At 27.9% G+C, this 27,921-nt stretch overlaps 2 protein-coding genes across 20 annotated transcripts; both read left to right on the forward strand.

Moving 5' to 3' along the window:
• The first annotated feature begins 3,018 nt into the window (after positions 1-3,018).
• LOC136082432 (cytoskeleton-associated protein 5-A-like) lies at positions 3,019-26,062 on the forward strand. 19 transcript variants are annotated; one of them, XM_065801723.1, is made up of 30 exons: positions 3,057-3,607; positions 3,725-3,848; positions 4,352-4,442; positions 4,616-4,696; positions 4,782-4,928; positions 5,127-7,238; positions 7,602-7,777; positions 8,149-8,294; positions 8,430-8,606; positions 8,745-8,826; positions 8,921-8,959; positions 9,337-9,422; positions 9,544-9,650; positions 10,236-10,345; positions 15,414-15,502; positions 15,802-15,859; positions 16,618-16,898; positions 17,009-17,085; positions 17,336-17,548; positions 17,796-17,924; positions 18,558-18,677; positions 18,770-18,919; positions 19,001-19,204; positions 19,392-19,489; positions 19,846-20,088; positions 20,962-21,164; positions 21,347-21,678; positions 21,806-22,377; positions 22,638-22,737; positions 22,847-22,974. In XM_065801723.1, the coding sequence occupies exons 19-23, from the start codon at positions 17,399-17,401 to the stop codon at positions 19,055-19,057; spliced, it is 606 nt and encodes a 201-aa protein (XP_065657795.1). In that variant the 5' UTR covers positions 3,057-3,607; positions 3,725-3,848; positions 4,352-4,442; positions 4,616-4,696; positions 4,782-4,928; positions 5,127-7,238; positions 7,602-7,777; positions 8,149-8,294; positions 8,430-8,606; positions 8,745-8,826; positions 8,921-8,959; positions 9,337-9,422; positions 9,544-9,650; positions 10,236-10,345; positions 15,414-15,502; positions 15,802-15,859; positions 16,618-16,898; positions 17,009-17,085; positions 17,336-17,398; the 3' UTR covers positions 19,058-19,204; positions 19,392-19,489; positions 19,846-20,088; positions 20,962-21,164; positions 21,347-21,678; positions 21,806-22,377; positions 22,638-22,737; positions 22,847-22,974. The 19 variants fall into 19 exon arrangements, with proteins under 19 accessions (XP_065657803.1, XP_065657795.1, XP_065657805.1 ...); XM_065801730.1 differs by lacking the exon at positions 8,745-8,826 and having other exon boundaries at positions 3,087-3,607; positions 5,127-5,255; positions 7,160-7,238; positions 8,149-8,249; XM_065801733.1 differs by lacking the exon at positions 8,745-8,826 and having other exon boundaries at positions 5,127-7,299; positions 8,149-8,249; positions 8,430-8,601.
• Positions 19,566-22,021, forward strand: LOC136082717 (cytoskeleton-associated protein 5-like). Its single transcript, XM_065802138.1, has 6 exons — positions 19,566-19,569; positions 19,943-20,088; positions 21,004-21,164; positions 21,347-21,416; positions 21,505-21,678; positions 21,830-22,021. Exons 1-6 carry the CDS (start codon positions 19,566-19,568, stop codon positions 22,019-22,021), a joined length of 747 nt encoding a protein of 248 aa, XP_065658210.1.
• Positions 26,063-27,921: the final 1,859 nt, after the last annotated feature.

Here is a 27,921-nt window from a genome sequence, read left to right on the forward strand (position 1 = left end):
AAACAATGCTCTTTCACATACTTGTCGTGACCTAGTTGATTTGTCTTGTCATCTTTTATCAAGTGGAAATGAATATGTTATTTTAGGTTGGTTTTATACAAAATCATTGTATAAAACCAATGGTTTTATACAAAATCATTGTATAAAATTATCAAGTGGAAATGAATATGTTATTTTAGCTTGGTCCAATTACAAAATGCTTTGGAAAACAAAGGCAAGGCTCTGGTGGTACTTACTTTATAACAGCTAAATCAGTTATCAAAAAAGTATTCAACACGCTAAGCTGGTGCTACAACTGAATATTGATGTAGAAGGAAATGATGGCCATGACTGTCTTTTATGTCTTGAAGATTTAAATGATAGGGAAATTGATATAATTTACAATTAAGTAGATCTAGAAGATACTATAAATATAGACATTTTATATGCTATTGTCTATATTGCTAGTTATGTTCAAAAGTGTTCTACTAAAGAAAATGAAGAAGATACAGCTACATATTATGAAAAATATGGAACTTATTTGAATACTTTAAATAGAGGAGGATTAACTATTCCATCAGATACTCTATCTCAGTGGTCCTTATTTTGCTACATATTTTTTTCTTTATTAGATAAAAGAGTTTGCCGAACATTTCTTATACGACAGTTTGCATTTATTGCAGAGAAGTACAGTTTTTCTATTGCAAAGAAACAATGCCAAACATTAGCAAACATTTTTTTAAAGAACTTTGCATTACTTCACACTCCCAAAAGTAATAAAGAAACCAAATTGAAAGAAATAAAGCTTATGTAAAAATTTTTTTTTTATCTTTAGTAAAAAAAAATTTGGTTTTTTATTGGTGTATTTTTCTCATTACTTATTATTTCTTATATATTATATATATAAAATTTTGATTTAAAATGTTTTTATTCATTTTAATAAACAATTTAAGCTTATAAAAAAGTTGTTAATTTAACGTCAAATAACTAATTTTATAATAATGCATCAAAAAAATGCAAGTAGAATGTTTACTAATTATATACTAAGTCTTAGCAAAGCTATACAACATTTTTCTATTTTACTAAACCGCCATATTTTTTTTAAATCGGCCTTCATTCAAAAAAAATCGCGCACAGTGTCGAGGGCTTCTATAAAAAAGGCTATAACTGGGATGTAAGAAAGTGGGCGGTAGCATGTAATTAAACGGAGGTTACGGGACCTAAAGTTTAAGTCTATACAGACCATGTCGATATCCGTGTCAGTTTAAGTTATTTGGACTTGTTCCAATTTAATGTCATTTCTGCAATAAATAGCTACTCCTCCGCCAATTTTGATGCAATCCTTACGATAGATAGTGTAATCTTTCGGACAAACAATAGAGTCTGATATTTTACTGCAAACGCAAATAACGGCAGGTTTATTTGCCTCCGTAAATACATAAAATTCGTGCAACTTTTTTGTAAGACTTCTTGCATTTAGAAAATATACATAATTTTTTAAACATGGGTTTGAAGAAGTTTCGTCATTACTAATACAACTCATTAATTTAGAATTAGTTGATTTATTACGACATTGTGTAGTACAAATTATTTTGTTCTGTTTATTCGATTTAGATATAAATGGTTCACGTGACGAATATACAAGTTCCGCTACACAAAGACTTCCGTGACTCAGTTTCCTGTTGTTTACGATTTTAACAATTCTGTCATTTCGAATACCATAACAATATAGCATAGATTCTGAATTTAATAAGTTTATTTTTACATTTATCTCTTAACAACTTAGCTTTATATCTTTCTGCCTCGGTTAAGTCAGGGTTAATAAAAACATTTTTAAAGTCGCTCAAACTTTTCGATAATTTTGCTGCTTTTAAATTTAAATTCCGATCGATCTTATTATTTAAAACAACAACAAAAGGTGGTTGATCTTCTATTTTCGATTTGAGCTTATTAATTTGTTTAACGTCAACATTTATATTATAAGAGTTAAAAACTTCTTGAATTGAATTTTTATCCTCCTTTATCGCACTTGGTTTATCTAATGCTTTTGATGGATTAATGCCAAATATTATTACATTAATTTCACGTTTCTCTCTCTCCTTTTTTTGGGCTGTAACGACATCTATTAGGTGTAGTTGCTCTACTGATTTTTTAGTTGTATTTTTTCCTTTTACAATGCTTGCCCATGATACTAAGGGTGCTGATTTAATAGGTTCTACATTTTCAAGCACTTTTAATTTTTCTGATAACAGTAAGTTTAGATTTTTTAGATCCTCGATAGTCATGTTTAGAGCTTTGATTAGTTTTTCTTGCTCTGCTTTGAAAACATTAAATTCTGTTGACTGAACATTCACCATAGTTGATAGGTTTTACACATATACTTTTAATATATATATATATATATATATATATATATATATATATATATATATATATATATATATATATATATATATATATATACATATAAATATATATATATATATATATATATATATATATATATATATATATATATATATATATATATATATATATATAATTCGTAGGTGTATGTTTTATTTTTTGATGTATGTTTTTTTCTTTGACTATGTTTTTTTGTTTTTATTAATTAAATAATTTTTTTTATAAACTTTATTTTTAATATTATTATATATTATAGCAATTACTAATTAATATGTAAATATTAATTATGTTATTTATTATTTGATTGAAATAAAAAGACTTGTATGTTTGGAAATTAACTGTATGTTTTATTTTTTGATGTAGTATATATATATATTCTCATAGTAAATTTAAAGTATTCTTACGCTAATAAACACGTCTTATCTTGTTGATAGTGGAAGTCAAAAAAGATGTTTCTCTATTGAAGAAAAAGTTTCTCATATGGCCAAAGATTTATAAATATATATCAATATATAATATTTATAAATATATATCAATATATAAATATTATAAATAATAAACAAAGATTTATAAATATATATCAATATATAAATATTATAAATATATACCAAATATCAATATATATAATCTATCAAGTTCTAAAAAGTATTATGCCTGAAAACTGACCACAATGTGTATTAATAGATGTATAAAACCGATTTAGCAATAGCTTAAATTTGCTTAAAAGACCAATGGTTAATAATGATAAGCTCACATTCCTAATTTACCTAAGCTAAGAAAGCAAGCTAAAGGATACAATTTGATAAGTAAAGAAAACATCATTAATATCTCTACAAGGCAGACGCCGGAGGAGAGAAATAAACAACAATATGATAAGTAAAGAAAACAGGCTAAAATGTGGAATTTTAAATCACAGCATGTTTTTATATTATATTAGTGTTGATTATTACTAAGTTGATAGTTTATTCAACTTTGTTTACACTACTAATAATAACACTACTTTTGCAGTTTACTCAATTTCACGTTCAGTTATGGAAAGCACGTCTGGCTGGTTATGAAGAAGCTGCAAAAAAGTTTCATTTAATTGATAGTGATAAAAGTCCCGAACATTTGAACTTCTCTGGAATTATAAAAGATTTTGTTGTTGACTCAAATGCAGCAGCTCAAGGAAAGGGATTGGAGCTGTTCTTTTATATGTTGAAAATGCCGCTTGTGCAGCAAAGTATGTTACTAAATAATTATTTTAATTCAATAAACATGCTACTTGTTTATGTAAGAATGTATTTACTAACAAGAAAAGGATTTTTTATTATGGAAGTTGTATGTAAAATATTTGCAGATGTTGCTCAGATATTGTTACTGGTATAATTGCTAAGGTAATGACAGCACGACCAAAGTCTAAACAATTGGGAGTTGATATTTTACTTATGTTCATTGAAATTGAAAAGCAAGATGTAGCGATGGTAAAAAATTAAAATTACTCTCCCATTCATTTGTATTGTCACTAAATAATGTTCTCAGAGAATCTTTTTTTCTTTAAATTTATTTTAGTTTCAAAACTAGTGTCTGAATAACTTTTTACTTAGCTGTTTTTCAATCTAAAATTCTGCTCAAAAAAGACTATTTTTATTAGTAGTTGTTGTTCTTTTATACAGGAGGAACTTGTAAATGGTTTTTCTCAAAAAAAAATTTGGCATTAAGTATTTTGCAAGTTATAAGTCAAAGCTTTATTTTTAAATAAATAAAATTAGGCTAAAGTTTTAGTTTGTTTAAGATTGTTTGACTGAGAAAATTAAAACTTTGTAATATACCTCATTACCAAATGTATCTAAAAAAACTATTTTAATTTTATTTGCTAATTAACCAATAGTTTATTTTCAAGTTTCTTCAAAAATAAAAAATAGATATACATTATGCATACTTTGATCACCTACTTGTTTTTTTTTTTTTTTTTTTTTTTTTGCAGAGAATTTGGAGGTATGGTCATTATGATAAAAGGTCTTGTCAAACTTATCCCAACTTTGCTCAGTCATAGTGATCAAGAAATTAGAAATAGGGTAATGGTTTTTTTTTGCTAAAATCATCATCATCATCATCATTATCACCAAGCACTTCAAACTCAAATTAAGTTTAAACCCATTCAAATAAAAAACTTTTTGTGCGGCATTTGTTTTGTACTGTTTTTGTGGATATCACTTGCATGAATGTACATATTTTTTTTTTCTATTAGACTAAAGAACTGGCAATTGAGATTTATTTATGGATTAGAGATGCAATTAAGCTGCAGTTGCAGACTTAAAAACCAGTGCAGGTAAATTATTTGAATCCTTTACTTCCTTTTTCTTTCCTAATAAGCAACAACAATAAGGATTTTTGTATTGTCTTACTGCTCAAAGAGCTTGAAGATGAGCGGCAAAAATTAGATGCTATTCCACCAGTTCCCACAAGATTTACTCGATCTGAACAAGCCAAATGAGCTGCTGCACCCCCTCCTGTTGCAGCTGGTGGAGAACAAATTGGTGACATAGTTGGAGCTTCACAAGGTAAAGTCAATATATATTTCATGTCTAAAAAAACCTGTACCTGCAAGATTTTGGCATATGTACTCCTATCCTTCACTTGTGAAATAAAGATTAGTTATAACGTTTCTATTTGTTTTCAAATTTTATTGTTATGTTTATTTGTCCTTTAAAAATGGATCCACTAACAGGCTGATCTAAATCTTTTTGTAATCTTTTTAGGTATACATACTTTTGATTTATAAGGATAACTGCAGCTGCTGTTTTTATTGCCCCGTGGGAAATGTTTGATCCAGTTGATATCTTGAGTCAGCTTCCTAAAGCTTTTATGAAGAAGTTTTAAGTGTTTAAGTATCTTTTCTTTTTTTTTGGTTGCTATAGACATGTGAAACTCTATATTTTGTTGTTGGGGATGATCAAAGTATCTAGACGTGCATTACAGCTATGTTCAGATTATTCAATGATAATTAAATAATAGTTTAAATAGAAATTTTATCCATATAGTTGCAAAGACTATGGATAAAGTTTCCTGCCCTCCATTTTATTCAATAAGTGTTGCCTTATTCCTGTCCAAGTAGCGTTTCCTATACTCTTCACTCCGTGCTCTTCTATATCAATTACAACTCTTAGTAAACTGACTGTAGGCTGTGCAACTGCATAGTGTTTACAATCTTCCCAGCTAGTAGTATTATTGCTGAGAAATTTTGATGATTTCTAGTCCAATAATCTCAAAGAAGTGAATGGTATTTGAGAAATGAAGTCTTCAAGTTCTTTTGACTGTATTAGTGTTTTATCTACATTCACTTTTTTTATTAGCCTCTCAATGCTAATAGTTGTGAGAGCTGTTGTTATACTTCATTTCATGTAAAATAACACATCATCATTGAAGGAAGCTAGTACCATAAATTCTTCAGACAAATACCAAAGATACTCCTAAAACTTCTTCAAAGCAAGTGATGAAACCTTGGTATCAGGGTACCTGTAATATGCAAAGAATGTAATCAGCTGCATATATAGTTAATGTGTATATATTATCAAAATGCAAACATTGATTGTTTATGATGCATATACAATATATAGCAATTTTAATTTGTGTTTTTGACCATGTGTGAACTCATTCTGTGATTTACTGTATATGTTTGTTCATATTTTAACATGTGTTAAGTAATTTTAATACTAAAGCACAACTGTCACAGTTCATAAGCCTATGCACCTACAATCAAGAGATTGTATTCTAGAGTTCTGCTGTAATACCCACCTTTTGCAGTAACACCTGATCATTTTCAAGTACTGATAAATACTGAGTATTAAGTGAGCGTGTACTAACTAACCTGTATATGTTTTTGATTAGGCAAAGACCAATTCGAGGAGGTGAGGCCAACAGAGCTGTAAACCATGAAGTATCCTCAGTTTGAGAGCATAAAATAGCTTTAACTATCCACATAAATAAAGTTTGTTAAGTAGAAAAAACTTCTAGGTTCAAAGTGAGGTAGCAACCTCTATAAATGTTCCAAAATTATTGATATTTTAACAGGATTTGTTTTTTATTTATTGAAACATTATTTAAAGGTACCTCGCAAAAAATTCAAAGTTCATTTTTTTTGCATCATGCAAACATATATGGGAGTTAAAGTACTTATGGTAATTAAAAGTTCCAATTAAGTTCTTCAAATTAGCATATTGTACACTGAAAATACCCTGGGTTCTGATTAGCTATCTTAAAATCAGCTCAACCCCAATCGCAAAGCAGACAATTTTATAGGTGTTAATCAATTTCATAATGTAAGACTATCTATAGTCTATTTATGTGTTATTATGTAAATTATGTGAAATTCTATTTTTATTTTGTGATTGCTTTATTTTTGATGTTTTTTTTTTTTGATGTTTTCTTTATTATATTAAAAATCAACTTTATGTGTTACTTTTAACACCAAATGCTTTCACCTTTCAGAATTATCCTTTATAAAAGTCTTATTCTTATGTCTCTTATAAGAGACATATCCTTATGTCTCTTATAAATGACAGTTCTGAAAGTTTAAGTCTCTAGCTCTCAGCAGTTCCAGGGGTATTAACATTTTAAAATTTTGGGAATTTTTCTGGGTAACTTTTTTACCTTTGAACTGAATTACTGTTTATTTCAAACATTGAAGTTTGAAAGGTTTCAATATATTTTAAATTTTTTTTTAGTTATTTTGATATGAAAATATTTACAAGCACTTGTGTAAGATCATAAATGATAAGTTTATGAATTTCAGGAAAGCTAAAAGTGGCAGGAATGCAAAGAGACATTAGAAGCATTAGAGAAACTTACATCTTCCTCAAAACTTGAAGCTGGTTAGTATGGAGAAATATATGCTGTACTAAAAAAGTCAAAATATTAAACATTTTATTTTAGGTAATAAGGTATTATCAGAAAATCTTCATTGAAAACTAAAATATTTTAGGTCATTACTATTGCAGCTAATTGTGTCACTAGTCTTACAAAAGGCTTGAGAAAAAAGTTTCAAACTTATTCTGGTCTTTTGATTCCTGCAGTTCTTGGCAAATTTAAAGAAAAAAAATTGAATGTTGTTATTGCGTTAAGAAATGCATTCGATGCAGTGCTTGCAACAACTCAATTTTTTAAATGTTATTCTTAATGTGTTTAAGACAGTTTCAATTTATGGTGGGTGTATTATTTGCTCTTTTTTCTTCTAGACAAATTTTACTAACATAATGGAAGATCTTCTAGCTGCATTAGACAATAAAAATCCACAAATTAAAGAAGAAACTTGTTTTATAATTGAAACTTGTTTTATAACAAGAACATGCTGCACTTCTTCTGTTTGCAGCCCAAAAGTGTTTTAAAGTTGGTAGCTCCTGCATTAATTCTGGTATTTTGTTTATGAATTTTTTGCAGTCATTGTTTTTCTTAAGTTATAGAAATATCCAAATTTTATCTAATATTAGAAAAACCAACAACTAAAGTAATCTACATAAATGTAATTTTATATTTTATATTTTAATTATATAAGATTTTATATATTTAAAAGCCTGAATAGATAAATATGAGTAAATTAGGGCCTAAGTACAGGTCATTTGGTTTTTTATTTTTTTCATAAAAGTAATAATTCAATGTTTTTTATTTTATAATACACAAAAGACTTAAGTTTATGATTAAAATGATCTGAGATAATCAAAAAATTTGTTGTAAAAAAACTTTTACTATTATTACTTAATACTGTTTTTTTAATGAAAATTTTAGAAATTGGATGATACATTAGGTTCTGTGCGTGATGCTGCAGCTGAAGTGTCAAATGCTATTCTTAAACAAGTCACTGTTTGTAATTTTTGGACAGATAAATAGTTAAAAAATATTTTTATTGGGACTGACCATTCAAAAATAAAGATGTTTGTATTTAAATTAGACTAGCATGTTCCAACATTTCTATATGTATGATATAATTTGCATTTAAATGTACTTATGCAGCTTTTATTATTTTTATTTTTTGCTTTCTGAATAGCTTTTGTTATCACCAATGTTAGGTGAAAGAGTTTTTTGATAAGACAGTGTTATCACATAGTGCTGGAGGTGAAATCAATGCACCAGCTCCTACTGTTACAGCACCAGCATCTGCATCTTCTGCTAAACCTGGTCCCACTAAGCCTGTTTCAAAGAATCCGCCTCAAAAAAAAAGAAGAGAAGAAAGAAAAACCAGTAGGGTATTATCTTTTTTTTTTTTAATTTATTAAAATTTTCTTTGTTTGTTTAATGCTACATTTTGTATTAGAAGAAAGCTTCAAAATCTTTCTATTGAACCATCGTACTTTCTGTTTTGCATCAGATTGGTATTTCTTTAGCATGTTTCATAAAAAAAACCAAGTACCATTGAAAGAAACATTGTGAGCATCATTGTGAACATCATCTTCATGAGAAGATGACGTGAGCATTATTTTGAACATCATTTTCATGAGAAGATCTTTATAATGCTTTTCAATTTGCTGTATATTTATACATTTTGAACAATTTTTTATAGGTAAGCAAAGCTCTGCCTAATAAAGCTGTAAAACCTAAAGTAAGTTAAGCAAATTTTTATTTGTAGAGATCTTTTTTTAAAAAAAATTTTCTCTGAGTTTTTTTTGCTCTTAAATTGACAAATCTTCTATTTATATTGTTACTTAATAAGATTAAAAAATATATTGGTTTATAAGTTAAAAGATATTTTAATAAACAAGTAATGCAATAATAGAGAGAGAATTAAAGAGAGTACTCTGAGAGTTTTAAACTTACTGAAACATACTTAAACTTTTTTTAATGTTTTTTTGTTTGTTTGTTTGTAAATTCATACATTTTTACATTTTGTTTTTATCAAATAGTTTACTTTTATACTTTTAATATTTACCTAATTATTTATTTTTTTACTTTTTGTTATTTTGGTTTATTATTAAACAGTCAGGTTGTGCAACAAAAAAAAACAGGAGGTACAAAAAGTGATAAAAAAAAAAGTAAAAAGAAAGGAAATAACTTTGAGGAAGCCAGTATGTTTTCAGAACAAATTTTTTAAGTGCTTGTTTTTTTTTGTTTTTTTATTTTTAAATTTATTTTTTAACTGATTGTAATAAACATGACAATAATGATAAATATAACTATTATTATTAGGTGTTGTTGAATCACAAGCTGAAGAACTTTTTGGTGTAGAATGCATTAAGCAAATGGCAAGTAACAATTGGAAAGAACGTCTTGCAACTGATGAAGAAGTGACCAAGGTTGTAATTTTTAAAAATGTTTATGAAAAGAAAATTTTATATTTGAAAATCTCTTTAGACTCAGACAACTAATATTTCTTTGAATAAACATAGATAACTGCAATATTTATAATAAATATTTTTTTCTGTGTCTTATTCTATAATAACACACAAATTGAACAGACTGATTCAGAGGCAGTGAGTAGGTTACATATTCATCCCTTGTCTAGTAAGGTCTTGACAAATTTGACAAAATAAAAAAAATTTATAATTTTTTTAAAAAATTGAAGGAATGACAGATAAATCATTTCCAATCCAAGTTGTCGTTCAAACGCTTGCTAAAAATCCTCAGTGGAAAGATAGTAATTTTCAGGTTTAATTTTAAACAGTTTTTAAGAAAAAGTAACATAAATTAGTTAATTGCAATACTTTATTTTTCTTTAAAAATGCTACAATACTACTAAATATCAGTTCAAAAGTTGAGTAAAAAAGGCATGTTACTTTTTATATTATGTTAATTGAATCAAACTTGCTATTGTTTTAAATACCTAGTTATCATTTTGGTCTTTATTAAAGTAAATTTAATATTATGTGTAAAATATTTAGGTAATGTAAAATTCAAACTGTTAGCAATAGTAGCCAACAAAACGGTCTTTACTCGAAGAAGTGCTTGGTATGCAGTTGCTGGTCTTATTTCAAAAATTGGAGATACAAAGGTGTTGTATTTTGTTTTTGAGAATTTGAGATATGATTTTATAATATAAAGTTTATATTTGTTTTTATGTTTTTTAATAGTTTTTTTAACAAAGGCTCAAGTATGCTTATGTAAAAAGTGTAAAAGGCTCATTATATGCTTATGATATGCTTATTTCAAAGAGAAAAGCGGGTCACAATATGTTCATGATAAGATTATTTTTAAAATGTTTGAAAATGTGTGCAGTCTTGTTAGCGAGAAGGTATAAGACCAAAAAAAACTCTATACACTACATACAAATGTTACCAGTGAAATTAAAGTAAATACTATTGTTTTTATTTGCCTCAGGACTTAAAAAGTTTTATCTAGATAAGTTAGTTGGTGTTGTCACCAATAGAATTGGGATCCACCTCCACTGGTTAAAAAATTGGTGTGTTTTCCTTCGGGGTATTTACTGGTAGGATAAATTTTGGATGGTGAAAACACATTGTTAGTTATTATAGCCTTTTGGCTTAATAAGATAGTCTTCTGAGACATCAGGGTTAGGGTTAGGGTTCAAGGAAGTGATCAAGCACCTAGTCATTATCCAGCATTTCCATCTTTGCTTATCATACTTGGCAGAGCCTAAAGCTTTCCACTCTTCGTCTTCCCAATGTGTAGTCAAAATTCTTGCTGCTTTGCAGTGCAGCAATCTTTTTGGTGAAATTAAATGCTGCTAGTGTTGGCTGATTTATCTCTTTTTTTTAATACTTTTTTTTTTATTGAAAAATTAGGGTAGCTGAAAAGTTAGAACTAGTTAAACAGTTAAATAACTTTTTAAAAAGCAACTAAGTAAACTTTTTTGTGTGGAATCATTAAATGAAAGAGCTCCGTAAAACATAGGTTCTTCTGTTCTGCAATACAATGAAATTTAGATTCACAATGCAATTACTTCATTAAAAGTTTTTCTTGCATTAATTCAGCACCTTTGAAAATTCCAGTAGAAAGAATTCTTATCATAAGCATGCTTAGCATATAGATTAAAGCTTAACAAATATGGTTGCCATATGCTTATTTTTTAAAAAGTGTGAGCTTAGATCTGCTTATAAGCTTTATGCTAGTTAAAAAAAAAACATGCATTTTATGGCATCAAATTTCAAAATGATATTAAAAAGACTTAAAACTTAAATTTACAAAGTCCATTTAAAGTTGTTTTAAACTATTGCTACTTTGAAAATCATTAAAACATTTTATTTAAACGTATATACAACAAAATTTCTTAATTATTAGCACTCTTGGAGGTTTTATTTTATATGTTCTATAATACCCCCATCAACTTGCATAATCAATTCACATTGATAAAGAATGTTGGTCACAGAAGCCAATAATTCATCCTGTGATACTTTAGATATGACCTCTAAAATTCTTCTCTTAAGTTCATTAATATTTTGGACAGTCTCTTGATAAACTCTTGATTTAATCACACCCCAGAAATTAAAAGCTAAGGGATTCAGATCTGGCGATCTGGCAGGCCAATTAAAATCAAATCCACTACCAATGATAGTATCATGGTAGTGCTCCTTCAGCACTTCTCTAGCAGACTAGGAATAATGAGGAGGTGCACCATTGTACTGAAAAACTGTTGAGGATAATTTACAGTTTTCACGCAATTGTGGCAGAATGTGAGTCTCTAGTATTTTCGTCTGTATAACTTTCTCCTGTTACAGTATCTTCAAAGAAAAATGGTTGAAAAGAAAATGAGGCTGTAAAATCCATACAAACACAAATTTTTTCTGCATGGAGCATCTTTGGTAATGTTTTAGGTTTTTCATCATCCCAAATAACACAATTGTGTCTGTGAACATGAACATCCATGTAAAAATATGCCTCATCACTCCAAAGGATGTTTGGTAAAAGTTGCTAATTTTCAATAATTTTTTTTTAGAAATTGACATGTGCAATCTTTTCAGCTACTGTTATAGCCTGTGTTAAATGCAATTTGTAAGGATATTTATGAAAATGATGTTGCAGCAAAGTGTAAATACTTGATTTGCATATTCTAGTTACTCTTGAAGTACCAGATCATGTTGTTGCAACATCACAAGGATCGTTGCATTGAAGTCCTTTCAGAGCATTGAACACACTGCCACTTCAATTATCTTTTAGAAATGAATGTCTTGATTTCGGAACATCATTAACAGACCTAGTTGTTGCAAATTTGTCAACTAATCTAATTGAGGGAACTGAGAATGGATTCGTATTTAATTCAGGCTTTGTTTTAAATTGCCTGAGAGCTTCAGTCGCACATTTTTTATTTTCATAAAACATTTGTATTATCTCAATGCACATTGCTAAATCCATGTTAGTTTTAAATACGTAGAGACAAAAAGTATTTTTTGTAAAACATAAATTATTTATAAAAAAATGTGTCAAAATTCCATTGGTCAAAATTATATGTTTTTTTGAAAAAATATAATTTAATGTAATGTTTTAATTTAATATTATGATTTAATGTAAATATTATTTGAGCTCATTTATTTTTATAGTTTTTTAGGAGAAACTTATTTCCGTGCCTACATTTAGAAATTAATTCCAATTTTTTGTTTAATAAGCATTCATGGTTTGCATGTGTAATAATTTCAAATTTTTCTTGTAGACATAGTATGCATTTTTTGGGAATATTGTTATATGCAGGTGCTGTTTTAAGGATGGACCAATTCAGTATAAAATCATCAATATTTTTAACTTTTAATTCCCATATGTATTTTGACAGCATGGTGTCTTTTGAATACTTTTTATTTTTAAAAGATTGCTTATGATTGGTAAAACATTTTTTCCATTCACCCTCTGTTATGCCATTATATTGTTTATCAGGTACATTCTTAAAGAAAACAACACATTTATATACCACATTTTTTGATAAACAACTTCCACTCATTTGACAATTGTATTTTTGTTTACAATTACAATTTTCTGTAGTTTTTTCATTTAGGATCTCTTTTTTGTTTAACAAAGCATTATTGTGACCTTTTATAATTCTTTCCATATTTTTTGTGCAACTGTAGCTAACTTTTATTGTATTTCGATTAAAAATTTTATGTAATTTATTAGAGGGCGTAAAATGCTTATCAACTAATTTTAAAAACAATTTTCCTATGTTAGTGGAAACATTTTTGCTATATGGGGGGTTGAACTAAGTTACGTTTCTAGTTCTATTTCGCTTTATTGTATTCTTTTTTTCAAGGTCAAATTTTAGTTCAAAATTTTCAAAACCACTTTTTTTAAGGGCATTTTCTAATATTTGTTTAGAGGAATTGAATACATTTTCATTAGTGGAGTTTTGGTTTAGCCTGTTATTAATTGAAATCGGGATTTGTTTTAGAATTTAGGGTGGATGATTTGAGTTAATATTAATATACAATAATTCATCGTTTAGTTTTTTGAAAGGCTTATATGAATTTTCAGAGAGGTTAAATGTGACATTTAGAAAATTCACAATTTTTAAATTTATGTTTATTTCGATTTGAAAGCCAATATTTAAAAAAAAATTTTAAAACATCTTTTCTAATTTTATTGAGCTGTGGACTAGATTTTTTACGCACTATTAAACCATCGTCGCGATAAAGGCCTAAATCTTTTATATCGATCATTTTACTTAATAAATCTAAAATATATAGTCCAACAAATTCACAAATTTTTGCTCCATCATAACTGCCCATTGTTACATCAAAGCAGTCATGTATGTTTTTCTTTTTCCAAGTTTCCTTATTAAAGTAAAGTAAGGTTTTTCTACAATGTTTTATTATATGCACTGTTTCATCAGGAAAAACTGTATGGCTTTTTGCAAATTCAATTTTTTTATCTAAAATATCTGCAGTTATTGAGGGGTAAAAATCATTAATGTCTAATTGAATAAATGTACAATCACTTTTATTTTCGATTATAGAGAACCAATTTATAACATCAGTAGTATTTTTCCACTGTTGCAAATTTGATTTATTTCTAAGAATAATATTAATTTTGTCTAATTTAATTTTGCTTACATGTCCAATCTCACTTTTTGAGGAAACTAATAACCTACAAGGAAGTTTGTTTTGAAAATTTGGTTTATGGTCTTTTAGTGTTACTTAGGTTGGGGCAGTTGATTCGATTCTGTTATCTAGGTTTATTTTTTTAGCAATACTTTGCGCTTCTAAATTAACTGCTTTTTCCAAATTTTTTAGGGGATTCTCATAAGAACTAGTAATATTGTCGCGTAAAATTTTTTCATAGTTTTCTGTTGTGGGTTTGGTAAATATTATTTGTTTTATCAGCAAATACCAAAATATTAGGATTTTATTTAATTTTTTTAACATCTAACTTTAATTCTGTTTGAAATTCGTTTTTTATAGGGCGAAACTTTATTGTTTTAATTAAATGCAATAGGTCATTTTCAAAATTTTCAAAATCAGGTATAAAAGGTGGGGTATTTTTTGTTTTAAAAATTTTTAAAACAAAAAATAATTAATTTATAATTGCTCTGTTCTTTTAAGAACATTAAACACTCTATTTTCTAGAATACATTTTAAAGTTGTTTAAATTTTGGAGCCATGATATTTCTGCTTGTTAAAAAAATTTTTAATAAGCAGAAATATCATGGCTCCAAAATATATGACATAACAAAAGAAATCTTAAAAAATGTTGCACTTCTCCAATTGTTAGCCAGTTGTTTTAAAGTTATTTTGTATAAATAAAATAATGGCATGAATTTATTGGTGAACCCAATAAATAAAAGCTTGTGAACTCCACAAAGTATTAAATTTATAATTATAAGTATGTAATATAAGTATATAAGTATTATAAGTATGTAGTAACACTTATAATAATTAAATACTAAAGTTTTCCAGGAGTAAATTTTTCACTTACTAATTCAATAGTTAACAGATCAAACTTTTTCTTGTTTTTAAAGTTGAAAACTCAAGTTAATGAAACATTAAAGACTTTTGCTGAAAATATATCACTCAACTACATCAGTTTTTAAAGTTTGTTTATGTATTCATTAAAAATTTCCTAAGCTATGGCTTCTTTTTTCCCTTCTAGAGTTGATCTGTTTTTAAGCAATATAATTTTAGATTGCTGCAGCAGCAGAAGAAGCTAAAAATCCCAAACTGCAATCAGAGGCTTTAGTTTGGATGAAGGCTATAAGAGAATTTGGTTTTAGGTAATATTTCTTTGTGCATATTTTTAGAAGTTGGCAAAACTAGTTAGGCTCGTGCTTACAAAAAAAAGTGAGTTGAAAGATTTTTTGAGTTGTTTTCAAAGAACAGTTATTTTTTCTCAAGTTTTCCTTTCATTTAAATATTATATTCACTTGCTGCTTTACTTATTGCAACAAAAATCCCCCTTAATGTTACTGACCTATGTTATTAATTGAGAGTGATACAGAAAACTAATCACTTTTCTGTAAGAAAGTTATATGGGCAAATGATTATTTTAACAAATTTTAGATTATTTTTTTAGAATTGATTTAAATCCTTATATTGCATTCATCAAAACATCTTTGGCTAATACAAATCCAGTATGTATTCTATTTTACTTTTTATTTTCTAAAACTTTTTCTTGCTTTACCTTGATGTCAGTTACTAATAAATAGTATTTTCAATTTTTATGCTGCCTTGAATTTTTTTTTTAGATTAAAAAAGCATCACAAAAATGTGAAAAAACTTTTTTTTTGTTAACTATGTTTTGAGAATTGTTTTTAGATCATTTTGTATTGCTGGTTTCAAAAATGGCTACAGTTTTTACATATCATATTGTGTTTGTTATCCCCCTATTTTATGTGTAGGGTAAACTAATTGCCTAATTAGGATAGATTTTCAAATCATAATTCTCAAAACTATTATGTTTAATGATAAGTGTGAGATTAAGATTTTCACATACATCAATGATTATTTACAGATTTTTAAGAAATAATGTAAATATTTACAATTGTAACATTTACATTCTCAAATTAAAGTAACAAATTATCTGCATTGAACACAAAAATTACATACCATTACTATTGTAATTTTGCAAAATTCTGTCCAATATAGATCTACCTATGTAATTAAGTATCACTTGATAAGATAAGCAATAACGGATGTCTTTTTTAAAATCAGTTACCTTAAATCAAAACTCAAACTGTCAGCAGGAAAAAAATTAAATTTTGTTCAAAACATTATGAAATAGCTATATTCTTTCCACATATTTGGTGCTAAAAATGCAGAGAAATAAGTTTTCTCAGCATTTCCAATGCTAAATGTGTTGACAGTGCTATATGTTATTCTCTTTCTCTAGGCAGTTTGGAAAGCTGCCATTGAATTTCTGGCAACTTTACACATTTATGTTGGTCCCAACATATGAGTTTTTTTTAAAGAAGAGAAAGCAGCACTTTTACAGCAAATTGATGAAGAGTTCTCAAAGGTTAAAGATGTAAAGCCTTGAATTCCTATTCGGAAATTTATTGACAATGAGGAAGTAGATGAGCAGGTAGGGGGCGATAACCAGCAAGAGGCAGAAAATAATTCTGTGAGCACAGTTGTTAATCTAGAGGACATGGCTGAACGAGTCAATTTAAGGTTAGCTATTGTAATAGTTGCTATTCTAAGTCCAAAATTACATATATGAGCAAATTCATTTTCAATTTTATTCTCTGGCAAGTTAATAGCAAATGAACTTTGTTCTCTAGTGCTTAAATAACTGAAGAGGTGTTGGGAAAAAATAGCTGACAAAAATTGGAAAGTACGTAAAGAAGGTCTAGAAGAGGTAGAGCTTTTTTCATGGTTGTTGTGACAACCATGCTTTAAGTTTTTTTAATACATGTATGAAAGTCAACTTTGATTTTGTTAAATATGTTTTACACAATATAATATAGCTAATATAAACAATTTAGCTTTATGTTTAAAATTTGTATACATCAATTAGTTTTATATAACCACATAAAAAAAAAGGTAAGAAACTTAATTTTTTAGTTTCTTTTCTTTTTCTTTTTAACTTATTAAATTATGTATTTTAGATTCAAGGATTAATTAATGAAGCAAAATTTATTACCCCTGACATTAATGAACTTCTGACTTCAATGAAGGCTCAACTTGCCGATAATAATAAAGTCCTTGTGCAACTGACTATCAGTATCTGCAAACAACTTGTTGAATCAGGAGGAAATGGAATGATCAGACATATGGCTACAATACTTCCAGCGCTTATTGGAACATTCACAGATGCTAAGGTATAACTTCATGTCCTAATAAAATAGAAGTGCTTCAAAGAGTTAATAATGCTTCATTCTGCAACTAGCCAAACTTTATTTCAATAAAACTTCCAACATCAAGTGTTTATTAAAATTTAAATAAAAATTTTTTTTTTTATTAAATAAAGTAAATTTTTGTTTAAAAGATTTGATTTTTAAAAAATCATTTTAAAATTTCATTAAAAGAAAACTTTCTGATAATCAACTGTGTTTTAATTATTTTTAGCCAGCTCTTTTTAATCTGGCAGAAGAAGCTCTTGATGCATGGCACAGTAAAATTGGATTTGTACCATTTTTAGATGGTGAAATACTTTTTACATCATTGCAAATCCAAAATCCAAATTTAAGGGCTACAGTAAGCATCCTTTTCTTGGGTTTAATAACTTATTAAATGCTTGTGTAACTTTAAATGCAAGGAGAATGCTTGGTAAAGTTGGTTAGAGCTAAATAAGTTTTCAGTTTTATATTACAATATTTATCATAATCTTAGATTTAATTTAAAGAACCTAAATTTAATTTAAAGAAGCTTATAGAATGTTTTTTTTTCAAATTTTAATATTCTTAACAAAATAAAGTTATTTAAAAGCCATTCAATATCTGAGGTCAAATTTTATTAATCATTATAAGGTTGTTTTTTTTAACGTAATAAAAATAGATTTTATAATAATCATCATTGACAACATACTGCAGTTGGTTTTAAATGAAAATTTTTTGCATCTTTTTACAGCTTCTCAGTTGCCTGCAGAATTAAAGGAGAGCATATTTCCATTGTATGTATGTCTTGAAGACAGAAATCCAGGTGTTAGAAAAGCTTTTTTTTTCAAGTTTAGAATAGAAACAATTGAAAAAAACCACACAAATTTCAAAGCTTAGAAAAAGCATTTGAAATTAAAAAGTTGAACCAAGTTCATCTTTTCTAAATTTGGGTTCAGAAAAATTGTTTATGAGATTTAAACAGCAACTGTTATAAAAATCTTATTTTTTTAAGAGTATACCTCCAAAGAGCAGTGGTGGTGGACGTAAAAAAGATTTCATGGAAGACGATGGACCACCAATTATATTAAAAGTTGGCAAAGCTCAGAGAATAAAAGATGAGAAGGCACTCAAAGTGAATTTTTTTATGCTTTTACTAAATAGATGCTATTTAAGTAATAATGTTTTTTGTTGTTTTTTAAAAAAATGCTTTTATTTTTATTGTAGGTGTTAAAGTGGAACTTCACTATACCACGTGATGAGTTTCTTGATCAGTTAAAAGAGCAAATGATGCCATGTTTTAGTCCATCCATGCATGCCAAGTTTTTTCATAAGGATTTTAAGTTTCTCATTGAAGCTCTTTCTATTCTAATTAGTGTAAGTCTAAACTAATTCGGTTTGGATTTTCTTTTACTTCTTATGGTTTAGTTTAAAAGTTTAAAATAATGCATCTTTTAGTGTGTTACTGAATATTCTGAAGCAGTGATAAAATCTTTGGATATAATACTTAAATGAATTTCTTTGTGATTTTTTGACACCAACACTTCAGTTTTGTTAAAGGCTTTGGAATTTTTGAGTGCTTTGTTTAACTTTCTTGAAAGCAGCAAGCAAAAATTGAACAGCTTTGAAGCATCTGCATTTATTTCATATTTAGTTGGAAAAGTTAGTTAAATTCGAAAGCTTTAAAGCCAACTATGGCTTCTTTAAAGTTTTACTTTAATGTTTTATTTAGTTTTTGTTTAACATTCTTTTATGTTAAATCTTACTTGTGTGCAAGCCATTAAGAGTAGCTTATATATAAGCTATTATGAATAATTTTACACCATTAAAATCTTCATAATTTTTTTAGATTGGTGATCCTATAGACAACATTGGCAAATCTGTTCATGATCTTTGTAAGCTGGTGATGAATATTTACCCAGCAAGTCAGATGTTTGTTTACCCTATGTAAGATCTTGAGTCAAATAACTCAGTATATAAGTCAAGATTCAACTCAGTATATAAGTCAGTAAATAAGTCAAGAATGGGTCAGACTTTTTATGCCTCAAAAATCTAATTGTGTTGATTGATAGATTTTTGTTGTTTTGCTGTGCATGCTAAAATTATTGTTATAATTTAATTCTGTTATGATTTTTTTTTTTTTTTTTTTTTGATTTTTATGAAATTTTTATTTTTTTTATTTTACCAGTTCAATTATGATGAATGCTAAAAAGTGATTTTTATTTAAATTTTGATCTGAAAGTTTAACATTACTGACTTACATTCTTTTAACAAAAACTCCTTAAATTATTTTTCTCCCATAGTGTAAGCATCAATGTTAAAAAGACTGAGTTATTCTACCTTAACTTTGTATATCATTTTAAATAATGATATACAAAGATGTATGTCAACCATAAATAGATGTATGTCAACCGAGTCCTAAAGTTCTCAAAGACATTGCTGTTCAGATTGCTGATAGAGACAATGGAGTTTGGTCAGTTACACTCAATTGTATTGTAGAAGCATATAGCATTGTTGGAGAAAAAGTTTATAAACTCATAGGAAAGGTAAATAAAACAGTAAATGATAAATTCTAACAAGATGTCCAGGGAATTTCACTTTGATGGATTTTTAGATATACTTGTCTGTTAATTGTACTCATTTTATACTTCTAAATTAACTGTGACGTAAAAAACATGGACAATCAGTTAAAATAAGTGTTCATAAATAACCCCCTGCAAATTAAAAATAAGGATAGTTATGTTGGTGCTAACCAAAAACCAAGAATATCAAAATGTTTAAGTTTTATTTAATCATACTTTGGAAAAAGCTTTTGAAAAATCAAGATCAGACTTTTTTTCAAATGTCTAATTTGAAAAAAAGTCAGAGTATGTTAGATTTTTTTCAAAAATCTAACATACTCTGTTTTTTCCTGCACCTTTTAAATGATTTAAAGAAATAAAAAAGTCATCCAATAACCACAAGTACATACACTTAATGTACTCAATGCCTCAAAATGAGGTATTGAGATAATATCTTAATAATAGTTAATAATATCTTTTTCATGTATCAAAAAAAAAGTATGGCTAATTTATCAATATTTTTTAACTTTCTGGTATTGTATACAAGATGTTTTACAGTAAAATGAACAGCATGAAACTTAAATTCTATATTAAGAAAAGGTTCTTAATTATAAAATTTAAGTTTTATGCTGTTCTAATAATAGTGTAATCCTTCATACATAATACTTCCTTCATATGAAACTCACATTTTTAAAATAAGAAAACCTGTATTTTTTTGCAATTTTCAGAAATATAATTGTCATTTTTTGTATATAGTATTTGTTGAATGATATACATTTATAACAATATATGTTTGCAATTTATTTTAAAATTTTTGAGTCTTTCTGCTGCTAATTCATTTGAACTTTTTAAAATTAGCTTGCAGATAAAGAAATAGGATAGTTAGAAGAATGAATCAAGAGAACAAGTAATAAAAAAGAGGCACCTCCAAAGCAGTTACCTAATGTGAAGCCAAGGCAACCATTAAAATCTCCTGAAGATTCTTCAGATTCTACTGAAGCAATAGTGCAAGTAAAACAAGAATTGAATTTAGTAAAAGCTCCTGTTACTGCCAGAGCCATGTGAGTCATTTTTTGTGTTTTTTAAAATCCTTCTTTTTTGCTAGCAAATGTTTTGTTTTTTTCTCATTACAATTCAGATCTGGGAGCTAATGTAAAAAATATTTAGAAATAATTTTGGTTTTAAATTAAAAGTAAGAAAGAAGTTTGTTAATTAAAAAGTTTAATTTTTATTTATTTAAAAGTATTCCTCCTTCTCCACAAATTAAGTGTGAGTTTGAGCTTGATCTCCGTTCAATTGAGGGTGATGAAAGGGTTATTACAGATCTTATACCACAGATAAAGAAAGTTAATTTAGATAATATAACACAAGCTACAAGCATATCTGACAATATTTTAAAAGCCTACAGCAAAAGCTAACACTTTTTCTGCCAAAGATGTGGGAGAGTTGCTTGATCTCACTATTGCTAAAATTTCATCTTATGATGTCCAAGCTGCAATAGAGTCATTAGTACAATTAGAAGATGTGTTTAGGAAGAAGAAAACCGATAATGAAATAATTAAAAGAGTTGATCAGGTAATTTCTCTGGGTTTTAGATTTTTGTATTAAAGTTTTTCATTCCATAAATAGTTAAATTGGATCATTTGGAATGATATTATGAATCAGTTGTTTATTTATAATTTTTTGGGGGTTTTAAATTTAGTATCTAGTAACTTCCTTGGTGCAGATGAAAATGTTATTTTCTCGACATGCTCAAAATCCCAAAGATAATACTGAAGAGCATGAGAAACTTCTTAAGTTACTCCTCAGTGGAATGTTATTACTCTTTGATGCACAATGTTATGCTGGTGTTGTATCATACAATGTTCTTAAAGATGCCATCCTATATTTTATAACTGTACTTAATGATAAACTGTAAATGAATTATCAAGAACTAGATCTTTCTATACAATGTGTAAATAGACTGTTACTGCGAGTAATCACAAATTCTAATAAAACGTCTTGTCTATGTAGCTGTGTAAAACTTTTACAAGATATGTCCGAAAATGAAAATACTTCTACCTCACTTATAAAATTAGTAATGAAATGTATATGGAAACTCACTCATCTTCTGCATGATTTTGTAAATGAAGTTTGCCTCCCAACAGTTTTGCAAAGTATACACACTTTTTACACAGTTTTACTACCTTTCTTTGGCATGCTCGCACAGATCTTGTTCCTCGATAGACAGTAAAAGCTTTGCTACAGACCCTATGCAAGCGTTGTGGACCTGAGGTAATATCTTTAAAAAAATTTTGACAAGTTATCTATTTAAATGGATTTCATTTAAACTTTTTTATACAAAATGGTAATTTTTCCCCTTTTTTCTCAGCTTTATGACAGCATAAATACATTTGAAAATAAACATGTCAGTGAAGTGCCACTATAAAACTCTATAAGTGTATTTCAATAAAAACCTTAAATTGTTGTTTGTTATGTTTTGTATTTTTATTTGTTAAAGTTTAATCTACTATTATTTTTATTAATTATCACAGGAAACCAATAATCCACCTCCAATATGATTCACTCAGCCTTCAAATGAAGTTCTTGTTAAAATATTCAAAAAAAATTGGCTCAAAGGAAAACTCAAGAGCTGTAATAATTTTTTAATGATTTTAGTACTCTATTATAATTATTATTTTAAACAACTATTAATCAAGTATTCAATTTTACATTAGGGTATTCTTGAACTCTGTTACTTTAGGCAGCAGTATCCAGACTATGATGTTAATCCATACATAAAAAATACTTTACCATTTTTTCAAAATTTTATTGATCGTTCGCTCAAAACTACTGCTACTGAAGAAAAGCTGAAGCTCAACAACAACAGAGGTAGTTATTTGTTTTTTGATTAAAGATTTATTTTTTGAATTGTTAAGATTTTTTTTTTTGAATTTTTTTAATGATGTTTTTTGAATAAGATATTTTAAATGTTATTTCAGAAAATTCATCTCAATCAATATTTAGCTCTTCCCACACAAGTTCAGGTTCAGGTACATAATTTGTATGATAATCGATACTGCTGTTTGGTATCAATGTTTTTTACATATGAGTTCTTCAAGATGAGTATTTGATAAATTTTTCCTGGTATAACATTCTTTAGATTCAGAGAAATATATGGATAGATTACGGATTTTAAAAGAAAAATTTCAAAAGTCAAGTCAAAGCAAGGTATGAAATAGGTTTTAATTGACTTTATTTTGTTTAATATTACCTAGTATACATATGCTGAGTTGGGAGAACTGAGACTTGAGACTTCAGTGCGTCTTTTTGCATGCCTTTCATTTTGCTCCAGATTGAATAATCAAGTGGATTTAAATCTGGGACAGGGTAGGATTCTTCTGAACAGGGTAGGATTCTTCTGAACAAGATTCTTAGGTTGTTCTGGGAACTTCTTATTCACAAGATTTGGCATTTGAACCCTTTTCAGCACTATTACATTTTTTCAGCTTATAAACTATATTTTTAGACACTCAAGATTCTGATCGCTTCTTGTAGGTAAACCCATGTGAATCAAGTTTTTTAATGATGTTAAACCCATGTGAAATCTATATATTTAATGTTGCTTTAAAGTCAAGCTTATTTCTATAGCATTTTGGATAATGCACATAAAAAAAATATTTTTTTAACAGAAAAGAATCCATGATCTGATAGGAACTCCTTCTGGCACTTCAGTCAACATGTAAAACTGGCCTACGAAATGTTTTTAAAATCAACTTTAAAAAATAAATTTCAATAAGGTCTGTTCCTGTATGGCTAGGAATATGTTCAACAAGATGAAATGCAACAAATCTGCCTTTTTCAATTCTCATCCCAATGAATTAGTTGATGGAGGTTCTCAATCTTTGGAACAAAGCTGGTTTTATGGAACAGAACTGTTTTGAGAGTTAAATGTCAAGAAAAAGATTGATGATCTTTTAAAACGTTTAAAATTGTTTTATATAAGTATTTAATAAACATTTTATTAAGTATTTTAGACAAATACAATGATATAAACCATGCTCATTTCCCTTAGCAAAAATCTGAAGGGTAAGTTGAACAAACATATCTGTGATATAAGTATTTTATTTCTAGTACACAGTGCAAATATTTTCAAGGTAATACAGAAATACAAAAAGAGAACTGAGGAGGCAAAAGCAGAGGACAACTCTTGACAAAATGTATGGAAAGTAAGATGATGAAAATGGGTTAAGCATATAGAGCATTTTCCGAAAATTTTGAAAAGATTAAGAAAATGGTGAAAATTTTTAGTAAATAAGGGAGAAAAAACAATGACTGAAAATCAACTCAATTACAGAAGTTTGCTTGTATTTAAGTGTTAATGATGTACTTCAGGGTTGCCTTTCATCAAAAAGTTATGAGTAAATGTTAGAGGTTAAAAAGTAAGTTGTCTCTCAGATTTTCAAAATTTATTGTAATCAATGAACTGAGTTAGACTCAGTTTATTGACATATGAGTTAAGTGTTTCCAAAGGAGCTTTACAAATTTCTTGGATAAAGTTCAGGGGACTGAAGCTTGTTGTTCTACTTGACTACAGAATTTAATCTTGAAAATGGAATGACAAAAACTACAGACAGACTAAACTTTGATGGAGAGAACAGTGAGCTTGTCACTAGTATTGGGCCCCTCATCAACCTGGAAGAAATTGTTACTGAAAACACATCTATTATTCTTAGCTCTTAGATTTAATAGAGGAGATATCAAAGGGTAGACAGACGAAGAGTTGATTGGTCAAGATAAGAGATTTCTGGGGTTCAAAGAATACATCAAAAATCTTCAAGTAACAAATTTTATGGCAACTTCTCAGACTTTATCAATCAATCCAACAGTTAGGACCACCTGTCTTGAATAATAGATTCGAGTACTGTTCTTAATTTTACACAAAGTGAGATTTCTTGAAACCTTACTTAGTGTAAATGTATGTTCTTTTTTATAATATAAAAATGTTATGCTTTACAAAGTATCACGTGTTGGGGGAATATTTTTTCTCTTAATGGACCAACCTTTTTTACTTTTTGTTATTCTTTTTTAAATTTAATAGCCTTCTACTAACTCTACGTCAGATGAACCTTTCATCGAAACACAAGTTGAAACTTTAAAAGCTGAAAAAGTTGATCATCTGAAGGTAAGCTTTAAGGTTATTGAAAAATTTTTTTTTGTTCGTGGTGTTATTTTGTATATTTTTGTTTTACTTGCTTGTATTTCATAAGACTAATTTAAAGTGTCTTGAATTCGAATCTGAAGCATTTATTTTGCAAGCAACAGATTTTTTTTTTTTTGCATTATCAAATTCTGCATTTCTATAATATTTATCATTAATATTATCTAAGAAAATAGCAAAAAATGAAGATTAATTGTAAGTGTATAACATGATCATCATCAAGATAAATATGAGTTTAAAGACAAAGCTCTATCTTAAAACTCTTGTGGGAACACTTTTTTTCACTTATCACTCACAACTACAAGGTTTTTTGGAACTTAATCTGATATTTTCATCGATTTTTGTTTCTTTGTCCAAGTTAATGGAAACATGAGTTGCATGAAAAATGTTCAAAAGAATTTTTTCAAATGTTGAAATAAGGAGCTACATTTAAAATTCTTGATTGGAATAACCGTACTCTTTGTTTCTTTGTTTTTGTTTGTTTTTTTGTTTAGGTCGATGTTAAGGTGGAAGAAATGAAAAATTTCGACCTCGATGACATTAAGAAACGCCTTGCACTTATCAAAGACACTAATTGTTAGCAGCTGTTAGGTTAAGAATTGCTTCAAAAAGAGAATTAGCGGTTATATTCACTGCATTTTTGTGTAAACTTAGATGTAGGTGATGTATTTTTTCTGTGTCTATCACATAATTCAAAAGATATTGATCACATCTATTGTATTTAAAGTATTGCTTGTAGTAGAATAATTTATTCAAAAACATGCTGATTCTCTTTAAAGTCATTATTTGGTCTCTAACGTATTTGTTAGGTATTTTCAAGATTATCCCACTGGTTTAAAGCAAACAATTTGCCTTTTGGCATCTCATTTTTAGTTAGAAAAATTGATAATTCATAAAATACATGGTACTACTAGATAAATACGATATTACAACGTCACACTTTCGGTTCGCTATTTTGCGCGTGTAAAATGTAATTTCGATGATTTTATGAATATGATAGAGTTTATGAACCTTGAAATCTTAGGATTTCAGGCTCATAAACTCTATCATATTCATCTATCATTTTGAAACCATTTTCAAAAAGCTGTAATCTTTATGAGGCTTACCATGTCAATCAACGTCATGAGTAAACTGTTCGTTCAACTGAGAGCGGCCCCAAAAACACCGTTGGGAAAAGGGACCCTCTTCAGGTTGGTTCATCACTCTTCATGCAAACTTAATTTAAAAAAACCTCGTAATAGTAAAGTTTTTTAAAATAAGATTTAAACAATCGGCATTATTTGATTATACTTTGTACAATGTATATAATCCGCTAAACGTGTAACCTGACTTGAGTTTCTGTTCTAATAATTTCAAAAAGATAATTTCTGAATAAAATATATATATAAAAAAACAAACATAAAAAACTGACCTCCGTACATTTTTTCTTTGTATAGTTGAGTAAGTCTTAACAAGTCCGAAATGTTGTCGTAAACATGTCATTTACTTTAAACATGTCAATTACTCGTTTGATTCGATTTTTATTACGTTTAAATATAAAATGTTTTAAGGGGAAGGTTGCTCGACTCATACTATTTGAATTTTGGCTGCGCTACGTAGACAATTGACAAACTATCGCAATAAATGTCAAGTGTCACAAAGTTCTTTTTTATATTACTGTCTTTTGCAAACCAACCTTGTTACAACTCCTAATTGAAAGTAAGTTTAACTTTTTTTGTCATTTTCTGTTTGGTAGTTAATCTTGCAAGTTAATTATTGATTAATTATTGATAAAATTGTTTCTCATTAAATACAAAATCAGTACAATTTTACATAATTATACATAACAATTTACATAATCGTTTGTGTAAAAAAAATTATATTAATTTTATTCTATATTAAGTTATGTTTACTTGTAAATTAGCTATTGTCATGCCCTAAGTCATTCCCATAAATAATTAATAAAATAAGTAATCGAACCAGAACGATTTAAGAAAACGCTTCTTGTTTTTACTTATTCTCAGCTGAGGGTTGCTTTCATTCCTATTTTTAGGTCAAAGTTGTGTCACAACTGTCAAAACGTGGTGTTAATAGATGGAAACAAGAAGATATGGAAGAGGCGTTAACCAATTTATTAAAAAGAGTGATATTTGATTCAAAAATGCTTTTGACACCTTGACGTCCTAAAACCAACATTACAGGGTCATTTTAAATTACTAAATTAGCATGTCTAATTGGGAAAGCCTAAGGACACCCACCGTCCAGAATAATTTCTAAAAAAGGCAGACATCAATTTAGTGTACTTAAAAGTGGTCACAGTACATTGGAACATGCTCGAAGACCTTGCAACACGTGCCCAGAAAATATTTTTGGATTTTCATTAGAGAACATTTTCTCATTCCAAATATATAAAAATCAACTTTTTTTACTGGAACCCTAGAGAGAGATTACCTATTTTAAGAGAGTGCCCAGGAACTCTTTTGCTCAAAATAGGTAAGTAAAAGGCATGGGGCTCAAACAAGCGCACCAAACATAAGGCCATTGTTTGGTGCGCTTGTTGGTGTTGTACAAGACCCATTTCTTGTCACCAATTTCTTGTCTGCATAAAAGAGATGTGCAAATTGTACATCGTTGATCTT

This window comes from Hydra vulgaris, chromosome 07, assembly GCF_038396675.1.
Source record: "Hydra vulgaris chromosome 07, alternate assembly HydraT2T_AEP".
NCBI classification, from domain to species: Eukaryota; Metazoa; Cnidaria; class Hydrozoa; order Anthoathecata; family Hydridae; genus Hydra; species Hydra vulgaris.

Excerpts from the sequence above, each read along its gene's own strand:
- LOC136082432 (XM_065801731.1), top strand. The coding sequence starts at position 17,399 with ATGAAGGCTCAACTTGCCGATAATAATAAAGTCCTTGTGCAACTGACT. Across the intron at positions 17,925-18,557 it reads ATCCAAATTTAAGGGCTACA|AGTATACCTCCAAAGAGCAG; the intron begins GTAAGCATCCTT and ends TATTTTTTTAAG. Across the intron at positions 18,920-19,000 it reads CTCTTTCTATTCTAATTAGT|TGTGTTACTGAATATTCTGA; the intron begins GTAAGTCTAAAC and ends TGCATCTTTTAG.
- LOC136082717 (XM_065802138.1), top strand. Across the intron at positions 21,417-21,504 it reads CAATTGAGGGTGATGAAAGG|CCTACAGCAAAAGCTAACAC; the intron begins GTTATTACAGAT and ends ATATTTTAAAAG. Across the intron at positions 21,679-21,829 it reads TAATTAAAAGAGTTGATCAG|ATGAAAATGTTATTTTCTCG; the intron begins GTAATTTCTCTG and ends TCCTTGGTGCAG.